Source organism: Fusarium phalaenopsidis (assembly GCF_050370095.1).
Source record: "Fusarium phalaenopsidis strain FUZ10S chromosome Unknown contig_32272, whole genome shotgun sequence".
Lineage (NCBI taxonomy): Eukaryota > Fungi > Ascomycota > Sordariomycetes > Hypocreales > Nectriaceae > Fusarium > Fusarium phalaenopsidis.
In genome coordinates, this window is record NW_028145420.1 from 153,852 (window position 1) to 170,683 (window position 16,832).

Genomic DNA, 16,832 nt, shown 5'->3' on the forward strand with positions numbered 1-16,832 from the left:
GCATCTTGCTAGCCTTTTGGAAAGGGGGCGCGTTTCTGCTAGTGCGAGAAACGGGGCCCGTTTCCAGGGGCAAAAGGGAAGAACGAAGCTGCTAAACATGATTGGCTCAGAAGTGGAGACGGCCCCGTTTACACTCTACATTTTTGAGTAGGTTTCCCAGCTTTCAATAGATATATATATTTCTTAGTCAGGGCGGCATTTGCGTGGTGAAGCGCGGCGGTGTTATTGATACTGTATTTGCCTGGGGAGGGGTTCGCCCGAGTTGTCGGTGGCGTAGATGCTCCGGATAGATACGTATGCGCCGCGCGCGCCGCAGCAGCGCTTTCTTTGGCTGAAAATCGAGGCATAGTTAATTCCAATTGAAAATAAAGTCTATCTTTAATTTGAAGCCATTCGGACTTCAATTCGTGGAGAAATGAGGCAATTACAGTGCGCAAGGCAGTTACAGCAGTGACGCAGTTACAGGTTGTGATGCCCCGTCTGTGATGAACAGAGGGGCGGCCCCCCTGGGTACCCTGCCGGGGGATGCAGCCTCTAAGGCTGAGAGTGGAAATCGTGGCCCCATGCAAGAAGAAAGCCCCGCCAAGCTGAACCCAACGAGCGTGCACGGACAAAAATGATGTAATTTCATGAAGATAAAATGGACTGGGGGTTCTGCGCACGGACGAAAAGTGTGTAATTTAGTAAAATACCAAGCAATCCTTTGTACAGTAGGGCCAATACCATCTGGTCTGGAACATAACCGACAATTTCGCCTGTTCGATCAACCTGAGCCCCCCGGCCGAGACTCTGAGTATACGCCACACCAAACTTCGAGTATGCAACGAGTGCGGTCTCAAGGGCCTCTTGGGGGTCGAGGGTTGCCTGGTTGAGTGGGTCGACAGGTCTGTGCCGTCTCCGGCGGAAGAGGGCTCTGAGAACACAGCGACGACCTCAAGGCTGAAGAGGAAGAAAACCGGTGATGGCCAGGATGATGGAAAGAGGAGGAAACCGCTCCCTGGGCGCAGAAACGAAGCCGCCGCCGCCAAGTCCACCGTTCCAGCGCGTCAGAGCTCACGCCTACATGCCGCACGACAGCGAGACAGTTTGCCTGGGGGGTCTGGGGATTAGAAACTAGTAGTGACACCGGGGAGCGCTGACGCAGACAGCGACTTAGCCAAGCTCGCCGCGACCGTAATGAGCGTATACGCGATCAAGCATTTCGTCACCGAGGTGAAATCGCACAACGCAGCCATCCAGAACGAGGGCCACGACCCCGCCGCTCGTGACGAGAAGGTGACCAAGGTGCTTCAGGGTTACCAGAGGCTCGTGAAGGTCAAGGGCAGTAGGGTCCAGACACGCTACCAGCAGGTGCTTTTCAACAAGGCCTATGATGGCTTGAAAGGCCATTCTGGGCGCATAGTCTCCGAGACTCGCGCAGAACTCACCAAGATATATGGCGTTACAATCTTTAAAATCGACAACGATAGGAGGGCGGGCAAGGCGTGGGAAAAGGTATGTGGGAAGCTGGGACCTGGCCTTCTGCCCTTCATCCCGACCTGCCCATCTGCCAGCGCGCCGTTCCATATGGCCACGAAGGAGTATCTCGAGCTTGGTGGGAGCAAGGGCGACCCAAAGCGTCGTCGGAATTTGCAGCAGCTGCTTGATAACGACTACATGGAGGAGATCTGTGCTGCTGGACATGCATTCTTGGAGGCGACGAATGATGGGAAGAAGATCACGTTTGCCTTTGTAAGCGAGGAAGACGATCTAGACTGGGGCGCGATGAGTAAGAATGATATCCTAGCACAGCTTCGTGTGGTCGAGGATGAGCTTTGACGATGGGTAGATGACTGATACTTATAAGATCCTTGGCGAGCGAGGGTGCCTGTCTGGGAAATAGATGACGTCGATTACCTGCAAAGCGAAGATGTGGCTCTGGCGAGCCTTTTATTGATTGTTGTCCTCTGGTGCACGCGGATCCACGATCGGCCAATCGGCTCTCATCGGCTTAGTCAAGCCGTTGTCCTGAGACTCATACCTACCTAGGCAGGCCCCTTCTGAGCCTCGCAGCAGCATGAGCTCGGAGCGAGAGAGCATTCACGGTGGGATGGCATGGATGTCAGGAGGCTCCTGGCCTATGGTCGTGGCACCTCGTGAAAAGTAAGAGATCCATTTAAACTAGACCCCCCATTCGACAGCGAGCTCCTTGACATCCAGTCAAAGCACCAGCAGCGAATGCCAAAAATCTTGGTGTGCGGCTGCCAGGTTCGTCTGGACGTGGTTCTCGTGCAGGTTGGACCAGGCCTGACGCATCGGCGTGACGGGGGAGTTGGCCATATTGTCGACAAGCTCAGCAAATATGCGCGCTTCCCTGGTTGGTCGCAACTCGTGCACGACGCGCAAGACCGAGGAAAGGTTCCTCATTGGGGCGTCGGGCTCGGCCGAGGTTAGACCAAAGCCAGTCCAGGGCTCTCTGGGGCCGGTGACTAGGCTATTGGAAGGGATGCTTTCGAGATGGCGCAGAATTTTACGAATGAGGCCTGGTATGAGCTCGGGAAGTTCTCGGCCTTGCCCCGCATGAAGTGTACTATGGAGGCAAAGCGGCTAGAGCGATAATAAGAGACACAAAAGCCAGCATGCCACCGCAAGGAGTGAGATACTTAAGTACGGAGATGGCCTGACCTCCCTCACTAGATCCGCGAATACCGCCTGTATTAGGGTCAGCCCAGTCCCGCTCCATATGGCTTTCGTCCTCAAAGACATCAGGCCCACGTCTCCTCGGAGGCTATTCCGTATCGTTCGGCATACCGAGGTGGGATAGGCTGATTGGCGCAAGCACTTGAACAAACGAGTTAGATGCGAGCGTAGTTAACTAATAAAATAAGATGCAAGGGAAGAAATAAGATTTAACTAGACAAGGGGGGACGCAGTAGTCAAAAGAGCCATTACGAACAAAGAACTACCCGATATACCCCGCAACGCTATAGTAGTTAAAATAATCCCAAATATAGTATAATCAAGGACCTAATATAGAAGTGAGTTCAAAAGACTAGCGCCAATGCAGCGGCTGGCACATACCAGGCGGGGTTGGCAAAAACGACATCTCTGTTGTACTGGTTAGCTGCCCATCCACCCTTCATCGCCGCCGCCACACGCAACCACCACTGCTCTTAACTGCGCAGATTCCCCTCGTTGTTCTCCGACTCCAGCCAAATCGTTCCAATTAATATCCTCCCCCGCCTTATCCGCCTCTCGAACGACACGCCCTACGCGCTCAATGTCGCGTCTTCGCACCTCTTCATCTCGGGCATCATCCTCGCGCCGATCCCGCTCCGACGCAGTCCAGGGGCCAACTGGGACGCCTGCCAGCGCCAAGTCCAGGCTTGACGAAGCCCTGCTACTTCCGGGCTCCCGGGTGATGGCGTTGAGGACCTCGGGCATGCTTCCTTCTGCCGACGACGCCGAGCCAACTCTATCGCCCTGTGGTGGAACACCAATGACGTTGGCTATCCCTGCCGAGGAGCCAGATCGAGGTGATGCCGACACGTTCAACGGCGCGAAGCGAGGGCCGAGCGTGGCGGGCTCAGCATCGGCTCTATGGGCGAAGTTTGGATGGGGAGACGAGACTTGTAGCCGCCACTTGCGTGATGCTGGAAACTGGCTTGGTGTCACCGGGAGTGTGGCAGCATGGGAAAGACCTCGTGGCCCTCGGTTAAGGTCGGGGAGCTGAGCTTGACGTCCTCGGCGGCCAGGCTGAAAGCCCAAGTCAGTCACTGGAGAGGAAAAGAATGACGACGGAGCTAGCGCAGGACCATGATGCTGATGGCAAAGCGATGCCCGGCCCTGGGGAAGAGACTCGGGGCGATGAAGAGTCAAGCCACGGTCCCGGCGAGTGTATATATCCTGCTCGCCTCTGGAGCTGTTCGGCTGCCGTGGAGGGGTCTCTGGTGTCGGGGGGAATTGGACATTTGGAAATGGCGGCGCCCCCGTCGTTCTACCGACCGTGCTCACAGCAACAGATGATGCCCCAGCCCTGGTAACTGCCCCCTCCTGTCTGCGGGAGGTCATTGAGTCTGACCTGTTCAGAAAGGGCATCCCTTTCTGCCTCGATCGCTGTCCTCTCAGTGTGTGCCCTTGTCAGCTCTTCTTCCAGATTTTGGATCCGTCCTTGAGCTACCTGAAGGGATCCCTGTAGGGGACTTGCGCCACTTGCCCAGGTGGACTTTGACAACTCCACCGAAGCCTTCTTCCACACGTTTTACAGACACCACCTGTTCTGGAACAACCGCCCCCCTTCCATGGTAGAGATCCAAAGTGCCATCGACTACGACTGGGACAGCTCGATGGAAACGATCGCCCTCGAGGTTCGCCTCGAGCGTCCCGTCCAAGAATAACGATGTGCTATAGAGACCCTTATTAGTCCCTTTTCAAACAGTGTAGAATATGTATCGAAATCAAACGGCACTCGTTCCTTAATCATCGCTTTCACGCAGTATTACTCTAGTATTAAAAAATTACACTCAAGATTTAGCGGAATTTAAGTCTCATGGCAGGAGATGACTAGGATGGTGATGCCGAAGTGTTAGAGCCCGCTATATTTCATCTGGATTCGTGAATAGAGTTACGGCACTGATAGAAGTGAAAGGCTTTCTGTCTCTAATACCTACGTGACTCCTGGATATCCGAATGTCATACCTGTAAGTTTTATTTGACGTTTATTTTAAATATGTTCAGGCGCTGATACCATACTTATTATTATATTCCCTATGGATATAACCACGGAACCAACTTTATTCCAGTGGCCTTTATATTAGCTATAGGTAGTCGTCATTATTCTTATTATCTGTTATCTCTAAAAGTCATAAGCCACAATAGCGAAGTATATAACTATAGTTATGCATGATGGCATGAAAACCTAATCCCGAAAAACACCCCAGCCTAGAGCTATAAGCCTCATTCGTGGCTATCCTTGAAGAAACTTAATGAATAGAGCTATGGCGACTTATTGGTTGAACATGGGTGTTATTCTGCTGTATTTTTAATGATAGGGTCGCTAGAATAAGCATAGACAGCGGGCTAATCAATGCTAAATATACGGCTAACATGGAACTACTTAAAGGGTTTACGATTCAAGTCAACTGATTCTATGTGGAAGTTCAAGGCTCCCGAGTAGCGTGGCTGAGGAAGAGCACAATGATGAGCAGCGGCGGTCAATCTTCCGTCAAGGCTTCATCCCACCGGGAAACCAGCTGCCGTCCTGTGCCGCCAGCTTGAACTGCTCATGCTTCTTCATGACCTCATCCAGCATCGTACCAAGCCTCAACCGTTCTTCGTAATTCTTCTTCGCTTCCAAGGTCCCCTCATACTTGGAGATGTCAGCCGCAGCGGCTCGAGCCCCCTCCTGTGCCGAGGCCAGCTGATCTTGGGCAACGCGAAGGCGCTGTGGCAGATCGGACCCGAATCCATTGACGGACAGGCAGAAGCAGTGCGCGCCTTCAATAAGTATTCTGTTGCGCTGGGACCGCGATTCCTCCATCGCTCTCCGTTCGCGTTGCTCTAGGAAATGTCCCACGTCGCCGTCCTCATCCACGTGCGCGGTGCGGTCGTCGCCGATGGCGCGTTGCGGCAGCCTGTTCTTCAGTGCCTCCATTGACTCGTCGGCTAACACTCGAAAGTTGGCTGCCAACTGTTCTTGTGCCTGGGCTATGCGGATGCTCGTCCTGGCTTCCGCCTCTGCTTGGTTTGCCTGGCGCAGTCGGCCCTTAGCCTCCACTAGGCATTGCTGCAGCTGGTCATAGCTGAGGTCGGTAAGTCGCTGTTCGAAGGTTGCACTGGCGACAAGGTGAGACAAGGCGCTCTTAGGTCGGCCGCTAGGTCTCTTCCTGTTGCTACAACTCTGGATGTTCTCTGTCAAGCTGCCCAAAACAGCTCTGCTGGTTTCATCAAAGTCAGAGCGATCCACGCTCATGAGCAATGACAGGACTTCTTCCTTCTTCGCCATCGGGGTAACATCGTGCGCGCAGCTTGTGCAAGACTTGCCCTGCATGGTACGTTGCAGGCAGGCCAAGACCCAAACTCCACAGCTCCAGTTGTCCTTCTGACGCGGACATTCCTGTCCCGGGTGATCAGCATATGGCGTCAAAAATAGGAGACAGAGTGAACCTCTCGGCTGACCGTCACATCTCCTTCGTGGCCGTACTGGGCTAACTAGTCCTGAATACGTCGGACGACTAACTCGTTGCGCTTGGTCAAAGGGGAAGAGTCGTGGTGCTGAAAAAGGAATCCCCCTTCGCTTCGTTTGAGCACGCCAAGGCTCCAATGGCCGCCATAATGAATTGGAAAGCAAACGGCCTCTGCGCACCGGAGTCGTCGTACCTCGGAAGGGAGGGTGTCGGAATGCGCGTCATCGAAGAACCATAGGGGGTGTAGGAGGAGCATCGACCGAGACTTGTCGTATCGGGACTGGATCGCACGGCAACATAGGTCAAGGACGTCGTCGTCGAGGCGTTCTTCGGTTGTAAGCTGCCAAAGAATCGTTCGTGAGGCTTGGGCACTATCCAGGTAAGCTAACTTTGCTCTCCAGTCGCTCAAAGACTCTCCATCTGGGTCAATTAGGTCCTCAGATTCGGTATTACGCTTCCGTTTGACCCTGGGGGATAGTGAAGACATGGCTCGCCAGGGTGAGTTCACTGGGTCGGCGGGACTCATCGTGGCGTGCTGGATAGAAACTCCAGACTGATCGGGCAGAAGGCCCATTGCGTTCTTAAGGGTTCTTGGTGCTTCGGCTGATGATAGCGGGCATGTGCCTGTGTTCGACGGACCCGAGCGAGAGAAGTGACTCATGCTCAACAGTTGATGGTCACTGGCCTCCTGCTCTGTGATGTCTGGTGCTATCACAATGCCGTGCTCCATCGTAAGCCTCTTTGGTGACGCCATGTCAATAATCTCGGTATTCGATGGGAGTTGCAGTGATGTGGTAACCTCGGGCTGGATTTCGGAGCGGGAAATGATTGGAGGGGGGCAATCAGTGATAGTGTCAGACAATCTATCGGAAGCCAAGTGACTGAGGTCACCTCGCCCGAGCTCGAGAGTGACCTCCTCGGTGGCGTCGGCGGTGAGGTTTGTCGCATCTCCAGTGCCGTAGTCGGCGGAAGGGGGGAAAGTGACTTGGTTCTCAAGACGCTGATGATGTGCGCCTTCTCCGTCGACTCCCTCGGTGCTTCTTCTGCTGGACTCGCCCCAGGTCTGCTTGACCCGCTCGAGTGCTTCGGTAGCTCGATCGCCGCTGAAGTAAGGAGCTCTCCTCCCAGCCTGGACCATCTCTCGGAGAAGACCACCGGGACCCCAGAGAGAGTGCAAAAACCGCCGGCCCTTAGGTTCAAGGATGGTAGTGATCCTGGACATTTGTTTGATGACCATCTGGGGAACATCTCCGGTTGGTCCCACCGAGCCATACGCATCTCGAACGTCCTGGGGCAACTAACCCTGTCCGCCCCAAGCCGTATCAAGACGTTCCATGGATATCCTAGAAAGCTCGTCCGTGCGTCGCCTCTTTGCCAGGTTTGTTGTCTGGGTCTTCTCTTCCTCGGGAAGCAAGGCTTTGGCCTCGCGGCAGCCGGCGTTGACCTTCGGGGTTTCGATCACAATGCCTCTGAGGACCAACGGCCGGTCCTCAGATGGAAATGACTGGATGATGTGCTGGGCGAACGAACCAGAAACATGCTCTGGCGTGTCGTAGTTTCTGATGATGGTGGCGTAAGCGGCGGTCGTCTATCAGAAGAAGGGTTAGCAAGTCATAGCCCTCTTGATCGTATATGAAACAGGGACATGAGCCAGCCGGAAACACGGAGCGAGGATGGATGCCACCAACCAATTCTTGACGTCGCTCAACGTCTGGAGGTAGTAAAGTTCCGCGTGGCTGCGTTGCTGATCTCGCCTTGTCTTGCCCTGGCGCGGCATCGGCAGGGGCCATGGGTAATGTGAGCAACGCTAAAGGGGAGCGGGAATACCAGACGATAAGGTAGACGTATGCCGTCAAGTCCGAGTGGTGTCGTCGCGTCAAGAGGTAGGCGCGTGCTCACGTGCACGCGTGCTCACGTGCTCCACAGCCAGCATTACCAGCACCTTCCAGGGCACCCAGGCCTCAAAGAACTTACATAATCAGCGTCTCTGTGAAACGGGCCTATCAGGAGAGCGCGCCCTCAAAAAAAAGATGGCCCGGGGCTGTCATTGGTCCACAAAAGAACCGAGCCATTATGAATATAATAGATCTTGAGATCCTGGGAACTGAAGATCGAAAGTGTCGCAGGTGGTGGCGGTCGGAAAACCCCCAGAGCGTGCGCAAGAGATTAGAAATTGGTCTTAAAATCGGATCCCGACTGAACACATGTATGTAGTCCATAATCGTGCAAGGGGATGCACTCGTTCTCTGGGTGTTGGCAAGTCGTAAACCGCCGTGACTGCCCTTTAGTCCGGTAATAACAGGCTCAGAAGATGAGGCCCAACTGCGAAAGTGCGGATAAAACAGCCCACTATCCTTTGTCGTCAACACTACACTCAGGCGTGCTGCTCTCGATATTAAGTTTGATGCTGTCGGAGGTCAGAGAAGCACGTCAATGTCTCAACCGGCTCCGAAACACCGTGGCCGCCCCACCAGAAAACCGCCGCAAACCAAAGAGGAACGACTTGCATCACAACGTGCACGCTCACAGCGATACTATCAATGACAGCATACGCAAGCCGTCATTCCTATCGCGCGCCGACCGAATCGCAACAGGCGGAGTTTATACATCATTACCAGCCTCACCCGCCCGCTATACCATCAACGACGAATCCGGCTGTTGGCCTCCACCTAGAGCCGCATCTCCGGATCCCCACACCGTTGGAAGTTCCACTTCCGGCCGGGTCCACTTGCAATTGCGACTACGACGAACCAAGCAAGACCGAAGCGGGTCCGGCAGCAGCACCATGCGACCCGCCAGTTTGGAACCACGACGAGAACTCACGGACCAACCGTATAAATCCGGCCGCTCAGGATGAAGAACTGCAAGCCCTGCTCGACACAGTCCAGCAATTGCTCATCACCCCGGATCGGGAGACAACAAGAAGCAAGAAGGATCCAGCGAGGGTCTTATGTTCCACCATTAGAACGATTCACGCACTAACCCAGTTTACCAGACGCGATCAAATCCTTAAGCACGACGGGATTACCGGAAGATCCAGCGGGATGGAGCCCTCAATCTGCCGCTTCTGCTGGCGCCCCTCACACCTCTGATAGGCCGCAGACCAAAACGCCGCACCAGCCATGCCAGTCAAGAAATCGATCAACCCCAGGGAGCAAAAGAACACCCTGCATACCTGGCTGCGGCTTTCCCCTCACACGCCAGATAGCTCACCCGGGTTGACGAGGGCCAATGGCCACGGCCAAGACGGGTTTCTCCTATCATCGGCTACTGGCGTCAGGACGTTCATACAGGAGCATCAGGACTTTGTCGACCGTCCTCGTCAAGCACCGAGAGACTTTGGAGTCGAATGGAGTTACCAAGGGCTTTACACCCGGAATCTCCGTCGCCGGCTTGAACGGCAGGACTAACTCTGCGACATTCGGCTTGTCATGGAGCTAAGTGGCTGCCAGGACGTCGCCACGCTCCACCTGATCAGCTCCTGGGTCGAGGAATGGATTTACCGCCTTACCATCTTGGCCGCTGGTGGCCATGCGTGAGACGCTCTCGTGGGTTGGGCAGCCCTTCTACTTTGGCTTCTTCGCCGTCCTAGTATCCCAGCAGCCCGAACGCTGGGAGTGTGGCATACTTGGCGTCTTCTGCCCATTCATCCACCTCAAGCCTCATCGATAACTTCTCTGTTGAACGGACAGCAATGGCCGCAGAACAAAGGCGCCAGAAGCACACTCCAGAGGAGTGGGAAGGGACCAGGGAGATCTTTACCGCACTCTGGGTAGACGACGACTTATCCTTACAGGAAGTTGCTGATGCCATTGCCACCAGTCACAACTTCCGGGCGAGGTGAGTAACTTGTCATTACCAGGATCGGACACGGCTTCAGGACACGTGTCATGTTCAATTGATGCTGATGTTTCCTAGAATTTCCGCAGTGAGCGTCAGTACAAATATAGAAGAAGTGGGGTGTACATAAGTCCCAAGGAGTGAGTTTTCTTCACAGCTATATAGTGAAAAATGATCACCTGACTGAATTGAGATCCAAGCGACAGTCAGCCGGAACATTCACCGCCAAATCCGCCACCATTGCGTGTTGGGAAGAGTCAACGCATGGCATCTCTATCATGAATTGAGCCCGTTGGCTCAAGTGAATTAATGTGTTACTCCTCCTAACTCTACTCCTGCATTCGCACTGTAGGGTAGCATCTTTCACACTGCTCGCCGTTTAATTGCTGAACAGGTGTCCATCCAACCAATCCCAACTAATACCATTCATATCGCATTGGCCGCCTTTTCCACCAAAACGGGACATTCCCAAATCATCGGCAGGTGCTTCTCGCATAGCCGGCGTCATCCCCGGCCATCGTGGTCAATACCCACTCTCCCAAACCGACACGAAGAGGAATATAAAGCTTCTCAATCTGGCTCAACATCATGGAAATGGCCCTCTAGAACCCGACCTTCCTATCAGGATATAATTGTCTGCTATGGCGCTATCGCCTAGGATGGCCGGGTCCTCCATCGTCATGATCCTCGGCGGTGGAACATAATCTATCCGACTCTCCCCGCCCTCTGAAATGCCCCTCTGCGCGATGCTCTCGTCGACCAAGCTCCCCCGAAGTGTCGGCATACTGAGCCCTCAGCACATCCGCATGACTGCCGAGTGAATTTCTATCTTCTTGAGTAACGGTAGGTACCGATGACGCTGGGGAGCCGAACGAAAATGAAATCTCGACGATCCTATCACCCCAATTGCAACCAGATAGAGGCTCTAATTGCAATCATAGTTGTCGTCACCCCTATGACACTGCTGAAATCGCCGTGTCATGGAGGCCAATTGGTTATTACTACGAGATGAGTGGTTATAACTTGAACCCACTTAGTTATGGCTATGATCAAGATAGCTGTAACTCTAAGCTGGTGGCTCTAAGCCAGCTGATCAGGAGGTTTATAGTTGCATTCATCCGGGCCTTAAAGCAGCCAAAAGGCGCTATTTGGTGCAAGTTCATGAAGGGATGTGTGCCGTAGCCAGGTAAATTGAGGCAGTCAGGCATGGAAATCCACAACATGCATGAATATACCGGTCATGAAATCACCATGAGCGATTTGTCTCACTTCTGGAGATAGCCAAAACACGGGAATTCTCTCATTTGCGCTTCGTAGATGATTTGCAACTGTAACAAGGACCACGCACAGATGCCAAGCGAACATGGTGCCAACCAGATATCAAGAAGTCAGAGGAGTAGAGTGGACTCATGAATGAACTACCATGACGAGGGCTCGTGCTAGAGAAAGTGTTTTGATCGTTGGATAGACTCAGGCCGAATCAACTGGGAGAAAAGGTTGAGTTACTCGACTGTCTCTAACGCATCCTCATGAGAACCCCCAATGGGGATCAGAAGGGCAGTCTGATACTGGTTCAGACTAGTGGTGATAACCGCCTGGATCGACTTCACGACCATTTGGGTCTGGGGCTCCAAGTCGACAAAATAGTTGTCCCAGTCAAACGTGCTCCAAGCTTCATCCGCACTACCAGATAGCCAGTGTGCCACAGCCTCGTTGTGTGCGCGAACCAGGTTGCGTAGGCCGTTCTTAACTTGTTCCTCCAATTGTTTGTCGATGTCATGAGCCTGGGGGGCCATGTACTTGGTGAAACCGTCAGGGATATTCTTAAGGGTCTTGGTTCGGTTGATAGGAAGAGGGACTGGGGTCGGCGGCTCAATCGTGGTCATAAAACGGCCGTTTTTCATCTCGAAACCAGCCAGGAAGCCTGCGACACAGCCCTCTCCGTTGCATTCACAAATGAGACCCAGGCGCCAGCCTAGAACACTCGAGGTCAGAAACAACAACCGCAGCCTTAAAGTAGCTGTGCTTACACATGCATCCACAGCAGATATTGATGCGAGGAAGCGAGTGGAAATGCTCAGGAGGTACGTCAGAAATGTCAGCCGGCGGCCTAAGGTCAGCGGCGCTCAAGGTGCTCTCGGGAGAATGCTTCTTGAGAGCATCGATGATCTTTTGCGGGGTTGGACGCCTCCGGAAGGCTTTGGAGGGCATTTTGGGATTCTATACTATGACTGGATGTGTAAAAAGATGGTCTGGTGGGAGAGCTTTAGGCACAAGATGAAGCGGTGTTTGGTTATCAACGGGAGGACGGGACTCGAGTTATATAGTTTACGAAAGACAGGCTTTTCCGACCGACATCACTGGTGAGCCTTACTCGTCCTTTACTTTCGGCGCTGTCAGCGACGAGATAGCTAACGTATCTACGGGAATTCGTCAAACAGCGAATCCGTTTAATCCCCATGCCTATATGCCTGCATCTGCATTGGTACACGACGACCAAAGCGGCTCTCATGGCCATCAAAGCGCACAGTATCCATTTGGGGTTCCCATGTTGCCTCCAGTAAGGCTTCAGTTACCACAACGCCTAACATCTACCAGGAGCCCTGACCACATGCAAATTCTAGAGAGGCACAGGCGTCTGCAAGTCGCCTCGGGGCTGAAAATTCAGCTCTGTGATTGAAGGCTCTACAGCCTGTTCTGAAACAAGACATGTACCACAGCTTGGTAGTCTGCCATATACCCTGTTCTTACCTACCGTCGCTTGGATGGCTGCAGAATAAGACTCGGATCTCGATGCCAGACTGCATGGTGAGACGTCAGAATGTAGGTCGCACACTACGGTCACCCAACCCATAGCTGGACATGTTACACAGGCGTTGTGCGATGGGTGAAACGCGCATATGCCTCTATCTGTTGGTGCTTCGTCTCACCATCATGCACAGTGTCACACCGAGGCGCCTCCAACCCCCTGGGCCAATTGTGTGGCTGTTAATGCGGCTCTACCGATGACGACAGCCTCGACGCTCGACTGAGCGATCTGCGCATACCTTGGCGATCTCTTGAAGACTGATGGAGGAAGGGATGGGCGCATTTGTTGAGGGCGGATTTCCCTTGCTTGTTGGTATCTATTTGCTTGCGCAGCCTCATCTGCCAGTCCAGTCCAGCTCGTCGCTGGACCTGTGGCTTCATACAGGAGCTCTACCCTTGTGTGATTTTGCTCAGGAGATGTCAAGGCGACGTACATTGACTTGATCGTGGGGCTCTGCGGTAAGCTGATCAGTGGGTCGTACGGACCCCATGATAAGAAACATGAAGTTGTCTGACGAAAATAACGGCGACTGGCGGGTAAGTCCTCCGGCAGCAATTGGGCATACCTAAACATGGGTACTTGGTAGCTTTTCTCTTTTTCCTCTGCCCTTGATGTCATATCCTCCAGGTCCGTTCCGTTGTTACACAAGAGGACGCTCTCTCTCTCCAAAGGCACTGTGTGTGTCCTTTGTTTGTTGGTGGCTGTAGTTGTGGCTTGCTCACAGCCCTGCCAAGGCCCTAAAGTCCAGTCTTCTGTTGGCCACAGTACCTATCCATTATTAGTCGTAGTCACTGTGTACATGATAAGAAAATCACAATCTTTCCAGACGTCGGTGCATCATCTGCCATGTGTGTACGGCACTGTTTTATCCACCAGAGTGCACCTTGTCAAACCTCTCCCTCCCATTTGTTACACCTTTGCGCCTTAGCTCCCGTGAACGAGTTTCAGCTGGCCCTTGGCGAAATCCCATCTTCACATGCTCAATTCTGGGCGCTTAATGTGACTCTTGGCATGGCCGTTAGCCGCTGCCTAACGGGAGACACGAATCACAACAGCCTTAAGAGGCTAACAGCACTCGCCATGCTTCACAGCATTGTAGCAAAAGACGGGGACGCTGAAATTGGAATTACTATTCAGACTTGAGAAGGTGTAATGGGCCGCACCAGCCTCGTTTCCCCTCGACGGGCATCTCACGTTGTGCAAGCCCGTGAAATGCGGATATGGCAAAAGGTCGCACTGTAGGGTATGGTGACAGCAACATTCACCACGTGTTTACTTACTACATGCGAGGTCAGAAGTAGGACCATTACCATTTGGCTGTTAGTTGATGCTCACAGATGAGAAACCTGCGTACCATCACATACGTATCCCCCGCCTACTGGAAAGGCCGGCCTAAAAAAACCCGTGTTTTCCGTCCATGAGAAAGGCATTAATGGCGTATTTTCCGTTCAATTTACCGTCCGTCATAATTCCGTATTCTCCACTCGCATTTTACCGCTGCCTATTCTATTTCCTCTACATTCCGTTTTCTTCCGCGAAAATTTTCGGCCCTCCCTGGGATGCCTTGTCTGTCTCTTTCTGTTGAGGTGGAAATTGCACTGGAAGTATGGGAATTTCCGGCAGAAACGCAGGGATAGAGCGGACGTGTAATGCTTGGACCAGGTATTGGTCCACACATGTTGTTCGCCTCTGGTTTGGGGAGAGACCCTTTCTCGTCGTTCAAAGGTCGGTGTAACGATGATGATGCACGTCTTGTCCGCCAAGGGTAATGATTCTAGGCACAGCATATGAAACACAATCAATTCTCTGCATCCGGGTTTGTTCACGGGTTTCTCAGAGGCAACTCTGGCTACACAGCACATATACCGTGCGCACAAAGCCTCGTGACAAAGGTGTCGCATAAAGGCTGTGTCAAGGTCCTCGATGCCGATCCCTGCCTTGTGCCATTTACCACCTAAGTACATCCATCTGCCGCTTGCCAGGGGCCTTCTCATCTGGGAATAGCTTCCTCAGCCGCGGGAGCCAGCAGAGGGACGAAGCGCAGCAAAGAGCAGGCTTCAATATTTGTTGCAGGCTGACCTTCCAGGGTGCAGTGAATGGCCAAGGGTGACTGTAGCTAAAATTTGGGGTTTTTTCGCATGCCCCCTTTCTTTTCACTTGGAATTTCGCCTAATCTCATCCGTGAAACTTTTGAGAGGGCATAGGGTAGGCCCCCCTTTGGACAGTGGCCAGTAACCGCGAACAAAACGTCATTGTCTATTTTGTGTGTGCCTAGACTTCACTACCAGCAGCTGCGTTTAGCTTTTGATAAATGTGAGCAGAGAGGCAGGTAAATAGAACTCCGATATGGCCAAGGCACACTAACATCTCGGTGCCTGAGTCATGTCTTGAAGTTGAAGCGACGTCGAAATAACTCTAAATCTAAGCTTATGTGCGCCGATCACTGTCACTGTTAGACGACACGGCCAAAACAGGTCATTTGTCCGGCCCCAACAATCCCCATGATGATTCTGAACAGTCGGAGATAAGGATACCTTGCTTGGCTAAAGGGCCACCGAGCGATGCATTTGAAAGACCCCTTTGCTGCAAGATTCTGTCAATCTGCATCTGCGGGACAAAGGAGAGTCATTGAACGCGTTTTGGGCCTGGCTCAAAGGGTGCTCTCCATGGAGTGGATATATCGCACAAAGAAAGGACGCTCCAGGCTGCGACCTGTCAAACTGCACAAAGGGCAGTTGCTATGCCTATCATTCAGGAGGTCAATTCAAAGCATCACTTGACAAGCATCCGTTATCTAGTTGCCAAGGTCGTCCCAACCATTGCTTGCTGATTCCCATTCCCCAGAGACAAAGAATATCATCGTCGCCGTCAGGCAGAATTTGGAAAGCCTGTGAATCTGCCGAGGGATTCACTGAATATGGTTTCTTTACTTCGATTTTCTCTTACTCTGCTAGACTCTCACCATTTCTCCCTCAACCTCCCTCACCGACACAAAAACGCAGAACAACGCCTTTTGCCAACACCATCTGAAGGACCATACATTTTGCTGGACCGCCGAGGTGGCCCGCCCCCCCTATACTCTCAATCCCCCATCACTCCAAGAACCCCCTCAACGAAGAACTCGCCATCTTACCCAAGCGTACTCAGCCACCGAGAGGCTACGCAGCCACAGACTACTTCAAGATGACACTCAAAATGGACATTTTCTTCCTGATCCTGGCTGGCACATCTGTCAAATGTGTCGCGATCGGCATCATCAGCCCAATTGGACTTTTGTCTATCGGCCTCCAACTCGCTATTGTTGCATGGATCCTCATGCTTCTGGTGAAATACCTCCAACTCTGCCTTGATATCGCAGCCGGGATTGTCCAGTTGGCCGACTACACCCACAAAATCGTGTTGACCGCGACCGCGATTGTGGCCAGCGAGATGGAGATTGGAAGGCAGACCTAGAAGGGTGGCCACCATTGACGGAAGCAGTATCATGTGTTTTGGAGGGTACCAACTTGTGATTTTAGACCTGCAATTTGACCATCACAGATGACCTATCATACCTGTATTGTGAGATTAACTTCTGCGCATCCAAAAGCACCTGACCTCCCTGATCAACTTCAGAGCGACCCCATTCCTACGACTGTTGCCTCATGCCCTCATTGGTGGCAATGCTGTTGTGTCACTTGCGCTAGAGTTGCTGCTCTCCTGGTTGGCCAGGCTAAGCGAGTGTTGTCAGGGCTTTCTACCTGAGACACCTGAGACTTAAGAATATGAACAATTAATGGATACTGCGAAGAAGTATAGTATCATTGAAATTTATTTTATATTCGTGGAAAGTCGTGGTGAGTCACGAAAAGCGTTTGGGTGCAGGGATGCCGCTCCCACTTTAGGCCTTGTGGGACTGTGGCCGTATTGAGCGCCCTTGACGCCTAAATCAGAAACACAGACGTCTTGCAGCACCTACGATAATGTGCCCTTGTGTCCCTCGAGTAGCCATACGTACCTGAATCAAAGAGTGCACTGGG

At 52.8% G+C, this 16,832-nt stretch overlaps 3 protein-coding genes across 3 annotated transcripts; 1 reads left to right on the forward strand and 2 right to left on the reverse strand.

The window, feature by feature from the left end:
* Positions 1–1,176: 1,176 nt before the first annotated feature.
* On the forward strand, positions 1,177–1,818 carry LRP88_00090 (uncharacterized protein; the record flags this gene model as incomplete). The annotated part of the gene is made up of 1 exon (XM_083236810.1): positions 1,177–1,818. One exon carries the CDS (start codon positions 1,177–1,179, stop codon positions 1,816–1,818), a length of 642 nt encoding a protein of 213 aa, XP_083107427.1.
* A 3,385-nt stretch (positions 1,819–5,203) lies between these two features.
* On the reverse strand, positions 5,204–7,954 carry LRP88_00091 (uncharacterized protein; the record flags this gene model as incomplete). The annotated part of the gene is made up of 4 exons (XM_083236811.1): positions 5,204–6,094; positions 6,358–7,412; positions 7,467–7,752; positions 7,853–7,954. The coding sequence occupies 4 exons, from the start codon at positions 7,952–7,954 to the stop codon at positions 5,204–5,206; spliced, it is 2,334 nt and encodes a 777-aa protein (XP_083107428.1).
* A 3,552-nt stretch (positions 7,955–11,506) lies between these two features.
* LRP88_00092 (uncharacterized protein) lies at positions 11,507–12,215 on the reverse strand (the record flags this gene model as incomplete). Its single annotated transcript, XM_083236812.1, has 2 exons — positions 11,507–11,979; positions 12,035–12,215. The coding sequence occupies 2 exons, from the start codon at positions 12,213–12,215 to the stop codon at positions 11,507–11,509; spliced, it is 654 nt and encodes a 217-aa protein (XP_083107429.1).
* Between the last annotated feature and the right edge of the window lie 4,617 nt (positions 12,216–16,832).